Source organism: Lytechinus variegatus, chromosome 2, assembly GCF_018143015.1.
Source record: "Lytechinus variegatus isolate NC3 chromosome 2, Lvar_3.0, whole genome shotgun sequence".
Taxonomy (NCBI): domain Eukaryota; kingdom Metazoa; phylum Echinodermata; class Echinoidea; order Temnopleuroida; family Toxopneustidae; genus Lytechinus; species Lytechinus variegatus.
This window is the reverse complement of record NC_054741.1, coordinates 13884878-13903057: the sequence shown is the minus strand read 5'-3', so window position 1 is coordinate 13903057 and position 18180 is coordinate 13884878. Positions and strand designations below refer to the sequence as shown.

At 37.2% G+C, this 18180-nt stretch overlaps 1 protein-coding gene across 1 annotated transcript in view; it reads left to right on the top strand.

Moving 5' to 3' along the window:
- Window positions 1-16493, top strand: part of LOC121407384 (membrane-bound transcription factor site-1 protease-like) — a 30211-nt gene extending 13718 nt beyond the window's left edge. Inside the window, exons 7-23 of the mRNA XM_041598435.1 lie at window positions 559-779; window positions 1078-1194; window positions 1675-1742; window positions 2223-2325; window positions 4144-4295; window positions 4840-5004; window positions 6096-6192; window positions 7064-7156; window positions 7546-7683; window positions 8127-8299; window positions 9172-9287; window positions 9967-10123; window positions 10933-11057; window positions 11795-12013; window positions 13972-14100; window positions 14596-14722; window positions 15877-16493. Coding sequence (XP_041454369.1) covers window positions 559-779; window positions 1078-1194; window positions 1675-1742; window positions 2223-2325; window positions 4144-4295; window positions 4840-5004; window positions 6096-6192; window positions 7064-7156; window positions 7546-7683; window positions 8127-8299; window positions 9172-9287; window positions 9967-10123; window positions 10933-11057; window positions 11795-12013; window positions 13972-14100; window positions 14596-14722; window positions 15877-16219 — 2543 coding nt within the window. The 3' untranslated portion in view covers window positions 16220-16493. The remainder of the gene's footprint in view (window positions 1-558; window positions 780-1077; window positions 1195-1674; window positions 1743-2222; window positions 2326-4143; window positions 4296-4839; window positions 5005-6095; window positions 6193-7063; window positions 7157-7545; window positions 7684-8126; window positions 8300-9171; window positions 9288-9966; window positions 10124-10932; window positions 11058-11794; window positions 12014-13971; window positions 14101-14595; window positions 14723-15876) is intronic.
- Window positions 16494-18180: the final 1687 nt, after the last annotated feature.

Below are 18180 nucleotides of genomic sequence, written 5' to 3'. Positions count from 1 at the left end.
CCAAGGGGCAATTAGACCAATTTGATAGTAGACTAAATAGTTGTAGGTAATGTAATATTAGACTATCTGAGAAGTAGAAAAACTATAGATCAAGTGATGATGTCATACTGACACAAACTCATTTCAAGTGTCTAGTCAGATACCCTAGAGACCACTTGGTCACCTCCACCTGATATTCGTGATTGACCTCTCTGTCAGACTCCTTGCATTGAAGTAATATGGTATTAAGCAAAGTTAAAGTTTCTCAAAGCTCCTCTGACAAGAAAGGGTACAAAGGGATGGAAAACAGTATGATAAAATGAGATAGGACAGGAAAATCTTGCACTTATGAGACAAGAACATCTAAAAGATTTAGAATTGGAAAGTGATTGTAAGTTGAGGCGTGTGAGATTTCAGCTATTTTGTTCATTAGTGTCAGTTTATTTTAAGCTTTTTGTGTACTTTCTCTGTACAAGAAGGCCTTTTGCAATTTCAGCTTTTTTTCTTTGTTGTCCATCACCACCTTGAGGTTGCTTTGATCAATATTTTACGAGGATCATCTTGTTCATGTTTGTTCAGGTGCTGGCGTGAAGGTGGCGGTCTTTGACACGGGTCTGAGCGAGAATCATCCACACTTCAAGAAGATCAAAGAGAGGACCAACTGGACCAATGAGAAGACATTGGACGATGGGCTGGGCCATGGGACCTTTGTAGCAGGAGTTATCACCAGTCATAAAGAGTGTCTGGGATTCGCACCCGATGCCGATCTGTACATATTCAGGGTTTTCACAAATAATCAGGTAACGTGAGATTGAGTGTATATCAATAAAGGAAGTGACACTGGAAAAAGGAAAGTTTAGTTGGGTTTTATACGGTTATTTCATGTATCTCTATGTATTTCATGATAGTATTTTTTATAATCTATTATATATTTTTTAATGTTATTCAGTCTACGAGCTGCTATACTCAGTGAATAAGACCATACTATTACTTCAATACTAATTGTTTGATTTTGAACCTCATGGTCACCCAATATTATTGCTCATACACGTTCAGTCTGGTATTATGTGTCTTTTATGTGTCTTTCTTCAACTGAAGGTGTCTTACACGTCATGGTTTCTGGATGCCTTCAACTATGCAATCCTGAAGAAGATCAATGTCCTGAACCTCAGCATAGGGGGACCCGACTTCATGGACCATCCTTTTGTTGATAAGGTTTGTTGATGAATATAGTAAGGGAGGGTTATATATCATTGGCGTTCATCCGAACTGTCTTCTCAGTCATTCTTGGGTCAACATATCAGCTTAAGAACATGCAGTCCTTATGGTGTTTTAGATAAATTTCTATGTAGGAGATTTGACCAGAAATATAATTTTAAAAACTTGATTTTCGTGAAATATATTTCTCACTGTCTTATTATTGATACAACGAGGCAGATGGTTGCTGACTTTATGAAGGGATTAAATAAGACATGCCAATTTTGATGTTTTCAATCATGTCAGCTTAAGATTAAATATCTGTATTTTGATTACAAGGAAATCATATGCTACCATTTCATTGTGCTAAGAAATTGCTCAAAGAATTAAAAAAGGGGCTTTATGTGTAGATAATCTCTATGAACATATTTCCTTATGTATATGTTAAAAGTTAAGTAGAATAATTTGCTAGAAGTTTATATTGTGTTTTATCAATAGGTGTGGGAGCTTACAGCAAACAAAGTGATCATGGTTTCTGCTATTGGCAACGATGGTCCACTTTATGGGTGAGTACTGCTTTTATTTTTAAAAGAAAGTGCTCAATGTTAGACAACAGGAAAACAAGTAAAGGGATAAGTAATCAGAGCTGGAAAAAGTTGAAGATGATGATACATCAGCTCAATGTATACAATCTACATGTATAACAGAGCCTGAAGCCTGGTGCACACTGCACAATCTGTTGTGATAGCAATAGCATTTATTGAATCCATCCTATGAAATCTTCAAGATGAAAATTCAAAATAGTGGTATGAATACTGAATGGCAAAAGTCCAGTCAGTGTCAAGCCTCCCTGTTGGGAAAAAAAAGCAAATTTGATTCCAAATTGTAATGACACTATCATTTGCTGCATCTTGAAGCAGATTTAGACATTATTGGCAGCTACGATTAAGCAGGGGTAATAATTGTGGAGCACCAGGGGCATTCTGTTTGTAAGACATGAACGCTATTCGCATGTAAGAATACTCAAGTGTTATTTTCTTTTCCAGAACTTTGAACAACCCAGCTGATCAGATGGATGTGATTGGAGTAGGAGGAATCAACTTTGAGGATTCTATTGCAAAGTTTTCATCGAGAGGGATGACCACATGGGTATGGCAGTTTACACTTACTACAGTCAGTCAAACAGGAAAAACATGAAAACTTGTATATAAATAATTGTTAATCTGTATATATCCCTTTGGCCATCTTTGGCCACCTTCTTGTATCAGTCTATAATTTCATGATCTGGTGATTATTACATAGATTGATTGTGATTTGTGATATTTATTATTTTGTTATGATCTTTTTTTCCAGTCTAAATATCTTTCTATTAACTTAGAGGAAATTTTTAATTTTGCAGCATATTGATTTTTTGTCTCACCTGCGAAGCAAAGTGAGACTATAGGCGCCGCTTTTCCGACGGCGGCGGCGGCGGCGTCAACATCAAATCTTAACCTGAGGTTAAGTTTTTGAAATGACATCATAACTTAGAAAGTATATGGACCTAGTTCATGAAACTTGGCCATAAGGTTAATCAAGTATTACTGAACATCCTATTAGAGTTTCATGTCACATGACCAAGGTCAAAGGTCATTTAGGGTCAATGAACTTAGACCATGTTGGAGGAATCAACATCGAAATCTTAACCTGTGGTTAAGTTTTTGAAATGTCATCATAACTTAGAAAATATATGGACCTAGTTCATGAAACTTGGACATAAGGTTAATCAAGTATCACTGAACATCCTGCATGAGTTTCACGTCACATGACCAAGGTCAAAGGTCATTTAGGGTCAATGAACTTTGGCCGAATTGGAGATATCTGTTGAATTCCCATCATAACTTTGAAAATTTATGGATCTGATTCATGAAACTTGGACATAATAGTAATCAAGCATCACTGAAAATTTTGTGCAAGTTTCAGGTCTCATGATTAAGGTCAAAGGTCATTAGGGTCAATGAACTTTGGCCGAATCGGGGGTATCTGTTGAATTACCATCATAACTTTGGAAGTTTATTGGGCTAGTTCATTAAACTTGGACATTAGAGTAATCAAGTATCACTGAACATCCTGTGCACATTTCAGGTCACATGACCAAGGTCAAAGGTCAATGAACTTTGGCCGAATTGGGTGTATCTGTTGAATTACCATCATAACTTTGAAAGTTTATGGATCTGATTCATGAAACTTGTACATAAGAGTAATCAAGTATCACTGAATATCCTGTTTGAGTTTCACGTCACATGATCATGGTCAAAGGTCATGTAAGGTCAATGAACTTTGGCCATGTTGGGGTTTTTTGGTGAATAACCATATCTCTGTAAGTTTATTGGTCTAGTTCATAAAAAGTGGACATAAGAGTAACCATGTATCACTGAACATCTTGTGCGAGTTAGAGTAGTATTCAAAGTCAGCACTGCTGCTATATTGAACCGCGTGATGCAGGTGAGACGGCCAGAGGCATTCCACTTGTATTGTTATTTAACATCATTATGATCATCATCTCTGACATGCATGGGGCAGGGCAGATTAAATAAATACTTTTAAGATAGGAAGTGATGGGGGGGGGGATAGCCCAGGGTGATGATGAATAAAGCTGTTTGTAAGTTAAGCTTGACTTTGCACATGACTGCACAACATGTTCTTGAATAGTTGCTTTAGTCAGCTAGGTTGGGATGCATCATTTAACATAAACATGTCATCAGTCATGCATAAAGTCATGCAAAACTTAAAACACTTTATGAAATGACCCACAGATATAGTCCATTCTTTATAGCATAGCATATTTCTACTTTTCCCAAAGTTACATGTTGATTGCAATTCTAAACATCAAAAGCCCTTTTCCAACCGAAAGCATTCCTTTTTGGTCCTCTGTAATCTGAATGCTTTCTAAAGAGTTGGAATCCCTGTCAATATCTTCCTTTGTAGGAGTTACCAGGGGGCTATGGTCGTCTCAAACCAGATATAGTGACATATGGTTCAGCTGTCCGTGGGTCAGGACTAAAGAATGGCTGCAGGACCCTCTCCGGTACTTCAGTAGCTTCACCTGTCGTTGCCGGGGCTGTGACTCTTCTTGCCAGGTAGGGTATCTTTGTTCAGATTGCATTATTTACTGTATTTAATTACATCCACTATAGAACTTTTTTCAAATCATAGTGTCACTGTTGTGCTGATATGAACTCCTTAACTGCTCTGCCTCTTTTCTCGGTTGTATTTTTGAGGGGTGGGGGTGACCTTTTGTTCATATTATTAATTTTTTTACATTTGTTTATTTGTAAATGTTCCTAGGCTGTGATAAATTTCTCAAATACAGTAATAAAATAATTAATATATTCATGAAATCAAGATTTGCATAAACTTCAGAACATTTGCCTTCATTAATATCATCCTTGATTAATTTTATTTAGTTTGTTTGGTTAACCAGTTTTGTACCATTCGGAATATCAATGGTCATAACAAGTTAATACTTTTCAAAATTGACTGTGAACCCTTAATTAATGCTTTTCCTGCATGTTTGAAAACGACCATGGCTACATGCATGTTTGAAAACGGCTAGACCTCATCAAGGCATATCAGATACTCAGCAAATGGACACTAAGTCTTATGTATTTCCTTTCTCTGCAGTTCTGTCCAAGATCGCCATTGGGTTTTGAACCCTGCTAGTATGAAGCAGGCCCTCATGGCTTCAGCCAGAAGACTACCTGCTGCAAACATGTTTGAACAAGGCCATGGCAAGCTGGATCTTATCAAGGCTTATCAGATACTCAGCACATACAAGCCACAGGCCAGGTAACGCAGAACACCAAATTTTTTGTTGTGTCTATAGAGACAGTGATTTTCCGTTTCAAAAAATTGCCTTTTCCGTTTCAGAAAATCTTAAATTCCGTTTCGGCATGTCAGAAAACGGAAATTCCGTTTCCCCATAGACTTTGTACACACGGAAAAATGACAATTCCGTTTACCCATCCAGTAGCAATAACACAAGTTAACGCTCGCGTTGGTCAAAATTTGGATCTGTCACTGTACCAACAACGCAGTAGAATCCGCTCTAATCGGATCTATGCGGGCACAAAAAATATTTTGACACATATATCTAACATGAATACATCCTCACCTTTCACATTTCTAGCATTATTTCACTGTTGAATGAACTTTTATAGATAATTTGGGGGGGTTTTGGACATCGTTTCGAGCAGTCAACGATTTCATTCTATCCGAAATTTTGGATTTCAAGTTCGCGCTGTACGATGATTTGAATGATTTTGATACGGCCGATCGAACGTACCCTGCCAGAGCGGCCGGGAAGGACCGGGGCGAGGGGTACGATCGGGTGTGAAGGAGTGAATAGCAGTCACGATGTGTTGATTTTGTTGTGATTGTGGTGAAGTGAGATTGTGTTTTGTGAGGTTTTGTGGCCATTTAATATTCGTATTTTGTTGAGATTTTGGAGTAATTTATGTTGCTGTTCTGTGTATTTTGAGGAAAAATATGATTTCCGTGATTTTCCGTTTGAAATGCCACTTTCCGTTTCAAAAGGCCATTTCCGTGAATTCCGTCCGTTTTCCGCGATCGCGGAAAATCACTGTCCCTATTTCCACTTTTTTTTGCATACTTCTAGTATTTCATGTTTTATTCTTGTTGAGCATGCTATGAATGTTTAATAACATCTTTGATTGCTACATTATTATCCCTAAATGCTAATTGAATTCAACTCAATTTATTAGTCTATGATATATCATATAAACATTTTCTCTACTGGCTTTTATATAAATAATTAATAGAAAATTGCATATGCTACATGTAAATTGCACTTGTAGACATGGCAAATAATGAGTTGTTATTAATCGCATGGTTTCTGTATTTTGTTTATTCATCAACAGCTTTAGTCCCAGTTACATTGATTTGACAGAGTGTCCATATTTCTGGCCATATTGTACACACCCTATCTACCATGGTGGGATGCCAATCATCGTGAATGTGAGTAATAATTCTTAGCACCATACTGGCCCATTTTCTTAATTTAAAATCTGGTCAAAGGTTGTGGTTTAACTTTGGTTAGTCAACAGAGTCTAAAATCTCTTACAGTAAAAGTTCGACACATAAGCTCATTTGACACTTGAATCATTCATGATTTTCAGGAAATGATAACTATTATAAATCGTTTCCTTCATTATTAATGCATAATCAAAGAGGAAAAAGAAAGAAGCAAACAATGTAAGCAAGCTTTTGAATTTTATCTTTTTCAGCTCCCTGTAAATATTAGCATGGAGTTAGACCATGGTCTAGTTTAAACCAGACTTCAGAATATGGGCCATTGGGTTTACCAATTGAACCTATTTGGCCCTCTGTGTTTAGGCATGAGACTTTCACATCTGCATTTGGGGCTCATTATCACCCCTCCCCCCTGCCCAATATTTCTCTCATGCCGACATTACCCTCATACCCCATCCTATTTTCAGTATGCACAATACTAGCCAACGGTCGGTCCAGGATTTTGGTAAACTGTTCCAAATTTAGTCTTGTTTTTTGGAATTCTTATTGACAAAAAAATTGGAATGGTATTTTCTTATTATTTCTTGAAAAGAACCTCTTCAACCCTTTTACTTGTTTATATTAAATTCATCAAGCAAATGTAACATAATTCCCTTTGCTTGTAAATAAAAAAATATAAATTTGCTGAAGAATAGAATTCAACTGTGTGTATAACAATTATGTTATAATTTAAGCTGTGTGTCTGAAATCTCCCTACATGCATTGTACTTGTTTATGACTTTTGAGATTTGCTAATGTGTTGAAAATGCATAATACGTAATACATAAATGCTGTATAATTAATTTTGTATCGTCAGGTGACCATCCTCAATGGCATGGGAGTGACAGGAAAGATTGTTGGGAAACCTGTATGGCAGCCCTTTGCTCCTCAGCATGGAGATCAGATAGAGGTCAGTTGTTCTTATAGAGGTACCATGTCTCATTTAAGAGACACTTTGACAGTTTCTAATTATCCTGAATGCTAGGAGTTACAAATATGGTTTGGAAGAGACTGATGTATTTAACAAAATGATACAATTTCCATTACAGTGTGTTGTGCCATTCCTGAATAAAAGCTGCTTAATTTGAGCTCATCATTACACCTTTTAAATTGGCAACATGATGAAAATAACAAAATCACTGTTTTAAAAATGCAATTTGGCTAATTTTTAGTAAGTGTACTCCCTTTTCATTAATTTAGGCTCATGTTTCTATAATTTTTTTGGTCAAAGTATAATAATAAGTACGAAATAAACGACTGTTGCCATCTTCTTGACAATTTGATTTTATTCTTGTCCAGGTCGCTCTTTCCTTCTCCCCTGTCCTCTGGCCATGGTCTGGGTACTTGGCCGTGTCCATCACGGCTGCTCCCACTGCTGCATCATGGGAAGGGATAGCCCAGGGTCAGGTCATGATGACCGTTGAATCCCCTCCTGAGGTGAGTGTCTTCGAGTTTTTAAAGCCTTTACTAATTGCCGTTTTAAATGTCACATGCACAATGGCAAAATCAACTCCAGACTGACAAAAGTTATTATGATATTTCCAGTGACCGACCTTGTGTTGTTTTTGTTGGTGTAATCGTGAAGTCAGGTGATAAAATGTTGCATTCAATGAAGTTTGTTTCTCTGGGCTTGCCGAACATTGTAGTGCTGTTGTCTACATTCAACACTCGTCATGAAGGAGTGCATTTTGTGGTGGGATTCACTAACTTTGGAGCACAACTGTGTACCAATGAAGTAAATGAGAATGCAAGTTTAGGTCTTTGACCTTCAAGCAAAATTGTTAATTATTATCCATGCAAAATATTCTGTTTACAAAAGTTTTAAAGTGCAACTGCTGGAAAAGAAACTAAAATTCACCTTTTTTTTATACTCATTTCAGAATGGAGAGGAGTCTCCCAGACAGAGTAGCCTGAAGCTTCCGATCAGAGTGAAGGTGATACCTACCCCTCCCCGAAGTCAACGTATCCTATGGGATCAATATCACAATCTTAGATACCCACCGGGGTACTTCCCAAGGGATAACCTCAGGATGAAGAATGATCCCCTAGACTGGTAAAGAAAAAAAGGATTCTGTTTAAATTGAATGAGAAAATTGCTCTCCTATACCTGATTCATAGTGCCAGCTTCCACCAAAAAATCTCATTTATAAATATAATCCTTTAGATGACATATATGAAGAGGTCCATTAATGGTGCTGGTCGATATTTTATTTTGTTGGTCGATAATCGCCTTGCAAGATATTGCCGATAACGCAATATATCGCTGAGTCTGAAAATTCATTATATACGTTCATTATTAGCTACAATACTGAGAACAGGGAAGGGGGGAAATAAAAGTAAGGCTTTTATCATTTCTTGCCCATGAAAAGTGGTCATCTTGGGTACCAAGTTACGAAGTTCTTCTTTGGTTTAAAGCAATAGAGATCAGCATTTGTGGTCAATAGATAGTGATTAATTCGTCATAACCAATAATTTTGTTATATCGTGTTACCGCGATATATAAACATACCGGTAATCCTCAAACCATTATCGAATATTCAATATTATTCCAGTATCACATCATTTTGATGATATCATAATATCGCTCAGCACTATTTGTTTAAGTATGACACTATTTTGCTTCCTCCTTTTGTAAAGCTTATCCTGACGCTAGTTTGCAGTTAAGGCCCTACACAAAATCTGCAATATTACTGTAATAGTTCTGTTATTAATTGTACCTTGTTCAGGTATTCCATACCTTAAATGTTGCAGATTTTAATGTATTAACATATTACCTGTTTGTAATTAACTTGAATGGTAGATGTCAATACAGAAACCTAAATCTCTCTCACTGTCTTTATCTCAGAACTTCTTCATCTTTTTAAGCCATTTGATATGATTCCCTTTCTTTCTTTCTCATAACTTGCTTTTCCTCTTCTTAATTAGGAATGGGGATCATATACACACCAACTTCAAGGATATGTATGAGCATTTAAGAGCAGCTGGTTTCTATGTTGAGATACTTGGTGCTCCATTCACTTGCTTTGATGCAAAGCAGTATGGTAAGTCTTATTATCTTCAGAGTCCGCTCCTGAAGGGACTATCACACCTGGACATTTTAGCCAGTGTTTGCAGACCTTCTTATGACAAGCTATTTTATCATATAATCAGAAATGAGACTCTCTATGACAAAATGACTTGTCATATATACTCTGACAATAAAGCTGTTCGTAAATTAAGAGCGACTTTAAGAACGACTGGTGAACCTGTCTTATCAAAGTTCTTTTCAAACTTATTTCTTATGGCTTACGCTCTATGATCCACTCATAGTTTCAGACGTATGGACACAATAATTTATGAACTCGACAGTTAGCATGACCTCTTAGATTTTATACTACTTCAAGTTTCATGATTTATTCATCGAATGGGACACTCACTTGAATGATAAATCTTAAAGATTAGGTTTTGTGTGCACGATAACAGTAGCTCAAGGGATGATGACTTATCATTGATGATTTTTAGTTACCTGTATAATGGTGCTTTTTGACAGACAACCATCTATGTATCAAATGCTATTCTTGTATAGTTTGAACTTGCCATGGTTTTTCCCCCTCCCTTTCTGTAATTTGCTATGAAGTGCCTTGAGCATCTAATTAAGAGGGAAAGTGAGTAATACAAATTCTATGTATTATTACTATTATTAGTAGCCACTGAATGAATATAATCATTGTTTTTCTGTAGGTACCCTTCTAGTGGTAGATCCAGAAGAAGAATTTTTTCCAGAGGAGATCAGTAAACTGAAGAGAGATATTGACAATGGTCTATCAGTTATGATATTTGCTGACTGGTATAATACCACTGTCATGAAAAAGGTCAAATTCTATGATGAGAACACAAGGTGAGTGATCAAACTATGAGATCAGGGTCTAAGAAAAACAATATGCTGATTTATATAGTGCTGAAAGTATGTGCATATATTCTACTGTGCTGCAATTAAGAGCTATTGAAATGCTTGAGAACAAATTTAGAAAAGGAGAAAAGGAAATGTATGGGAATTATTTGAACAGATAGGTTTTTAATTAAAGTTTGAACGTTCATGGACAGAATCGTATTACGTATGGCAAACCATTCCATAATTTTGGGTCCTGTCTTACTAAGAGTTGTGGTTGATCCAATAAACCTCAAGTATATGGGAATCCATCAATGTCAACTTTTCCTAGGAAATTTTTGTCCTTTTGTACAAAAATGAGCATACTGAAGAAAAAATATATTAATGAATTAACATATCTAGAATTTTTGTGTGGAAAAACATGCATTTCACATGTTGATGTTGCCGGCTTTTTAGTTGTGATTTATCAGATCAATCGCAACTCTTTTTGAGGTGAGGCCTTGGAATATCACTGATTGCAAATTTGTATTCAATATTTGTCTTCTGAATATGATTTTGACAAATAATAAAGCATATCATTATTCTAACATGTATAATACTAGTACATTAAAACATGTAAGTTGAGTACATGTATATCCTGTTTCCCAGAAGAGATGTGAAGACTTAATGGACAAGTCTTTGGTCTGTGAACCACAAGGTCTGTAGTTCAAATCTCACTGCAGCACTTGCATCGTTTAGCAATATGCATTGTTGGTGTTCCATTGTGAAATAAGGACACAACTCAAATATTTGTGTACCGGTAATCTTTTCCTTTACAGACAATGGTGGATGCCTGATACAGGAGGCAGTAATATCCCAGCCCTCAATGAAGTACTAGCCCCATGGGGCATGGCATTCGGGGATGGTGTCTTTGAAGGAGAGTTTTCCATTGGTGGCAGGAAAAGTGAGTATTAACATATATTCCATACATGCTGTAGCGGTAGCTAGAATTTACTTCTATCATGAATAATTAAGAGATGATTAGCAATGGCAACTACATAGTCTCCATATAACTACAGAGATGCCAGCCTTTATGGAATATTAATCAGATAAGAAATTACAATGTGAATAACCAAATGCTTGAACCATATGTTTTCTTACAAGACAAAACATGGTAATAAGTTTTTTGCTCAGTCATTCAATCAGGATGTAAACGCTGAATTTTCATTAGAACACATCTCATGAATATTCTGTAAAAGTTGGCAACTCTGTAACTATATACTATTGTTATGATGATGGTATTTGTCATTTCAATGGAAAGTGGATAACCTACTTCAGGGAGAGGTAATTAATGCTTTAAATTGTACATGTATGTAGAAATGTTTTATTTTTCTCACCCCCATCCCTCCCCCTATGTCGCTTCACTTGAACTGCCCAAGCCATGACATTTTGAGGGCATTACAAGAGATAATGTGAATTATAATACAGAGATATCTTTTCAGGAACATTTTATGAAATTACCCAAATTAAATACACTTATATTGTAAACAGATACATAATAGAAATAGTGATAATGATAATTGAACTTGTATCCCCACAAATCTCAAGGTGCTTTTCAAGAAATTTTGAAGGAAATTGAGAAGAATGATTTTGCACTTGTTTTTGATGTTTGAACACCATGTTTACACCCCTGTCCTACAGGCCAATATACCTCAGGGACTAGCATTGTCAAGTTCCCATCGGAAGGGGGTCTCCTGATCCAGGCCTCCCTCAAAGACCAGGGCTATGAGGTCCTCAAGGGGGAGACCAAGACCGCCTCGGATGTCCCTATCCTTGGTATGTTCCAGCATGGCAAGAGCGCTGGTCGCATCGTCCTCTTCGGGGACTCCAACTGCCTGGACACCAGCCACATGCAGACAGGTTAGTCATATTGTGATGTCATTTCCTCTCGACTACTTGGGTGGTATACTGAACATTTTCTTTTCTTGATAATTTATTCTCAGAGACATGACAAACTAGGTATTCTTGTGGATGCCATAACTTTTGCCATTAAAAATTTTCATAATTTTGTCTCACCTGCATAGCAGAGTGAGACTATAGGCGCCGCTTTTCCGACGGCGGCGGCGTCAACATCAAATCTTAACCTGAGGTTAAGTTTTTGAAATGACATCATAACTTAGAAAATATATGGACCTAGTTCATGAAACTTGGACATAAGGTTAATCAAGTATCACTGAACATCCTGCGTGAGTTTCATGTCACATGACCAAGGTCAAAGGTCATTTAGGGTCAATGAACTTTGGCCGAATTGGGGGTATCTGTTGAATTCCCATCATAACTTTGAAAGTTTATGGATCTGATTCATGAAACTTAGACATAATAGTAATCAAGCATTACTGAACATTTTGTGCAAGTTTCAGGTCTCATGATTAAGGTCAAAGGTCATTTAGGGTCAATGAACTTTGGCCGAATCGGGGGTATCTGTTGAATTACCATCATAACTTTGAAAGTTTATTGGTCTAGTTCGTTAAACTTAGACATTAGAGTAATCAAGTATCACTGAACATCCTGTGCACATTTAAGGTCACATGACCAAGGTCAAAGGTCAATGAACTTTGGCCGAATTGGGTGTATCTGTTGAATTACCATCATAACTTTGAAAGTTTATGGATCTGATTCATGAAACTTGTACATAAGAGTAATCAAGTACCACTGAACATCCTGTGCGAGTTTCAGGTCACATGATCAAGGTCAAAGGTCATGTAAGGTCAATGAACTTTGGCCATGTTGGGGTTTTTTGTTGAATAACCATCATATCACTGTAAGTTTATTGGTCTAGTTCATAAAAAGTGGACATAAGAGTAACCATGTATCACTGAACATCTTGTGCGAGTTAGAGTAGTTTTCAAAGTCAGCACTGCTGCTATATTGAACTGCGTGATGCAGGTGAGACGGCCAGAGGCATTCCACTTGTTGTTTCTTTTCTGTAGCTCGCACACACAAAAAGAGGTTTTATAAAATTTTAAAAACATGCATAATCCCATTGCAAGCAATATGTGAAATTTATGACAGGGTCCTGCATGTCGACGGGCCTTTCAGAAGGGCTCCCACTTGGACCTATTTTCTTTATTGGTTTGTCTGTGAAAAGATGGCGGGAGCTTGGAGAAATATGACAGAGAAAAAAGAATCTTCAAAATACCAATTAGTGACAATTAGAGTGTTTTCTTATCTGGAAGAAAAAAAAAACGTTTACGACAGTTTTCCAGATTACCACCCTGATTTCTTCCTTATTGTATGCCTCTTGATATTGATATCCTGTTGAGGGTTTGTCCCAGAAAAGGCAAGGAGGATGCTAACAGATAAATTGTATGCTTTATTCCCAAACTTTATCCGTGGGCTTCTCAAAAACTGTGGTTCTTTGATGATTTTGTGTTGAGTGTGGAAAGATAATGGCTGTGTGTCTGCTTGATAGCCAGCTCAGTCCCAGCCTTTCCAAAAAAAATTGTGAGACTTAAATATGAAACACCCAATTTTACATTTACAACTGAAGTGCCTAAATTCCAAGCTCAGGAAGGCTCATTTACTGTATGACCATAATATGATTTCGCGATAGAAATAGCTACATGTAATTTAGAGACCCTTAACTTCAAATTTGATGTACACTTTCATTGCATCTTTTTCACCGAATTTGAAAGCACTAGGGCAAGTGTGTGAGCTACCAGATTGTGCTGAAAAGGGGTACTCTGGGCTGAAAATAATAACATTTAGAACTTAACTCTCTGCCCTCTTTGCTCCTTCCTGTCTTTGTTTTTGAAAGCTCTCTGTTTCATTCAGCCACTCTAATATTTTGTTCATCCCGATCACTTTTCTTTCCACAGACTGCTACTGGCTACTTGAGACCCTCCTTCAGTACACAGCCTATAGCAACCTCTCCCCCATGTTCTCTGATCATGAGAATATAGCTACCTCACTTCCACCGGTAGACACCTTACCCACCAGGATGGAAGGTAGATACACATTCAAGATAGATGAAAGTAGTTGCAGTAAACACTTATTTCATGAGAAAGTCTTTTCACTCTTTCATCCTGGATCTCAATCTGGAAGAGTTACATATATTCAATTATGAAATCTGAACTGAAAAATGATCCCACTGTAGGTCACCAACACAGGGAAGCACATGTTGGCCAGTGATTTTTTCTTGTGTGAAAAAAGACCAGGGGCTGTTTCATAAAGCTGTTCGTAAGATAAAAGTGACTTTAAGAATGACTGTTGAACCTTTCTTACGCGCTAATCCATCGCCAATGAATATACCATTTACCACAAGGAAGGATCACCAGTCGTTCTTAAAGTCACTCTTAACTTACGAACAGCTTTATGAAGCACCCACCAGGCAGTTTGCAAAACATTAAACAGAAGACTGTAAGCACAAAATGTACATTCAGCTATGAAGTCTCACTACCTCTCATACATGAAATCTCTTAATTCTACTTGGTGAATTTCAGGCAACCACCTGTATCGCTATTCCAAGGTACTGGAAGCACACTTAGGGGAACCGAAGCCACGACCCCTCCCTGCTTGTCCCCAGCTGGCCTGGGCTATTGGAGAACCACTCAATTTCTCTGCTCCAAGGTAATGCCGTACACAATTGACCTTGTGTAAGCTTGATAAGGAAGTTAATGTTAGCAACTGATCTTGTATGCTATGAATATGAATGTTAAAGACACCAACTTACCTTTTGTTTGGGAATTTGAAAGTTAAAATGTTACCATAAGACCCCTAATCTGCATTGTATGTTTATGATAATAATAATACCAATTTGTATACCGCATATTCTTTAATTGCCTCTATGAGAAAGGAAATATGAAGTGTAAAGGAAATAGAAATATGTTGCACAACAAAATGTATCAAAACTAATATTACAATTTATGACTCCATGTACAAATTTCCTGAATCCAACACTGCATTTGAAAGATTTTAAACTATGTAAATGATTTTCTTTTCTCTTTCATTTATCCATGCACAATTTCAAAGAACATCCCAGACTTATTGTTCTGGTTTATGTTCATTTGATCTGAACACAGTTTGTCTTATACCCTTTTTAGACAGGCTAAAATTTCCTTAACCCCGTACTATTGGTGGGGCTAAATGGCAATTTAGCCCCACCTATAGTACGGGGTTAAGCTTAGCCCACTTTCGTTTTACACAGCGTTTTTGCAAAGTGGGCTAACCCCACCTATAGTATGGGATTATTTGGCCCTGCAAAAAAGCAGGGTTATCCCACCAATTGCGGTGCTAAGAGCAATAGTACGGGGTTAAGATCGCATGTGTAAAATGAAAGTGGGCTAAGCTTAACCCCGTACTATAGGTGGGGCTAAATGGCAATTTGGCCCCACCTATAGTACGGGGTTAAGGAAATTGTAGCGTGTGTAAAAAGTGTACGAGTGAAGCACTTGTACTACAAATGATCGACAAAAACCACTAGTCCGGGGTTAGCGAGTTTCGTGTGTAAAAAGCAAGCATTCCTTATCCGGGATTAGCAATAACAATTTGGCATGTGTGAAAAGGAAAAAAAAATAGTACGGGGTTAAGGATAGTACGGGGTTAGCGATAGTCCGGGGTTAAGAAAATCCTGTGTAAAAAGGGCATTAGTTCTGAGGAAAGCAGGTGTTGAGCAATCAGCAATTTATCATTGTTTTCTTCTTTCGGACAAACTGAGTTTCCCCTTTAATGATGCAATGCATCTTCTTCATAATCTTTTCTTATCATTTCCTACCATATCACAGCAATCTCTACAAGCACCAGAAGCTCCTATCCGTTCCAGAGGCATTCCTTCCTCTTGTCCCCAACAGACGCAACGGTCAACCGGTCGTCCCGCAGCTCATGAAGGAAGAAAACGAGCCCAACGGACCGGGTGGGTTCAACCAGAACCTCTCTGCCTCCGCCCTGGACCAGTTTGGGCCTATCCCCCTTATAGGGATAATCAGTGTCCTTTTAGTGATGGGCTTTCTTTTTTATCAGGTCCAACAACGCAGGACGAGACCAAGAAGACGCAAACCGTACCGCTTAAAGAAGTCTTACCCCCACGCATCTTCGTCTCTTCATTACGGCAAGATGCCGGCGGTATAGTACTTAGCGAGCTAATTAGAAAACAATTTTTTTTAATGTTCAAATGTGAAAGGATGAATGGGGGCATGCATTTGTTTTTTAAATCCACTGAAATAGTATTCAAATATTAGTATGTCTTTAATGTATTTTCTAATATTTTTCCATGCAACATTTTGTATTATAACTTTGGCACCAGCGCTGACTTTATTGGCACTGTAATTTTGGAAGTTTTTATTTTGAGTACAGTTTGTTTCCCAACGGGGGGGGGGGATATTTTGTAAAATGTGAAAAGGAAGATACATTTTATTTAACTATTTGTCATAAATGTGTATAGTTGTATAAACTAATGATTTTAATTTTCAGGTTTTTAGAATGTGATCAAGATCATTTCAAAAAGTAATTGAGGGTGTTTGCTTCAGTTTTGTTTTTCATTCCATTCTTGTAATAATTATTTGAAAGATGGGTGTAAGTGAATTAGAAATTCAGTTTATGCAAAGAGGAATTCAACTCACCGCCCTTATGAAGCATTCCAACAAACCATGGGTCTGCATAATTTTTGTATACTTCCAACTGTGCTTTCTATGTTTGTAACTTGGTTGTTAATTCTAATGTATTCATGTGATCAAAGTTTTATACCCGTTTTGTATAAATTTCATTCTACGTAGTATAACTATTTCCCTTTAGTGCTTTCTGCTTTATAATTAAATGGAAAGATCTTTTTAAATATTTTTTTTTTAAATTGAAGATCAGATTTTGTAACCTATATGAAGCCAATCACTAAAATAGCTCATTTTGAACCATTGGAAATATGCTTCATATTTGTTTGTAAGGTAAAAGTGATTTTACAAACGACTTGTGACCCTTTCTTGTGGAAAATTTTTATACACCAAGTTTTCATGAGTGTTGATTTAGCTTCTAAGACAGGGTCACCGGTCATTTTTAAAGTCACTTAATATATGAGCAGCTTAATTAATTGGGGCCATTTTGCAGTGGGCAAGGACAAGGGCTATTTTTTTTACAACTATTAGTTCATAGCCCTTTGCTTACCCAGTCCATTATTTTACCTGCTGCGTACACTCAGGTTGACTCTGCCCAAGTAAAATCTACTTTTTCCATAACGAGCTTGATACCAGCCAATCAAATTAAATAATTTTTAGTAGCTTTTAACCGTTATTGCAAATTTGTTATTACAACAAGTTTCATGAAACAGACCCCAGGTGAATCCGGTATTGTATCTTGTCAAAAAATAGTTTACTATGAGTAGGTTTACATACTCATGCCTTTTGTATGCAAGAAGTATTGCGCAGGTTTATATATGTGATGTTACGTGCTATGGGGAGGTCCTCGGGTATTTAAAATGTTGTGCAAAAGATGTAGTTTGATCTTGTGTTTGTTGCACTGTTGCATTTACCTGTGGGCTGTTTACTGTTTTATGACCTTGCTGCCTGGAACCTATGAATTTTGCTATATTCTTGGTGCATACTGATTGGGGAAGTTCCCCAGGCAATACTCAAACTGTCTGACTGGGAGAAGGTTGTGCATGCCTGGCGTTTTACAAATCCCATGCGGCTGGCATACAGGTACTAGCTCATTCACACGCTACGTGAAGTGTACAGTGCATTCTGACTGATGTGCAGGAATGGGAATCAAGATACATGCAAATCCCAATCCCCTTCTGCCGGTCAGGCATTGAAATTATTTTCCTGATTGGTTCCCGATGTTCTATCCATTCATCCTTTCACATCCCCAACTCTATTGTAAATAATGAACAATTTACAGGGAATATGGCAATTGTAATCAAGGAATGTACATATTTACTTCTCTTTGATATTTGTGAATAGCATTGTGCATTGTTGACAAGTAGCATGACTAGGTCAAAGGTGAATGGAGCGATAGTAAATAAAGAAAAAAATATTTAAGGACACCTTACAATTTTTCATATGAACATAAAGAGGGATTGTAACTGATTGAGAATAGTCCTG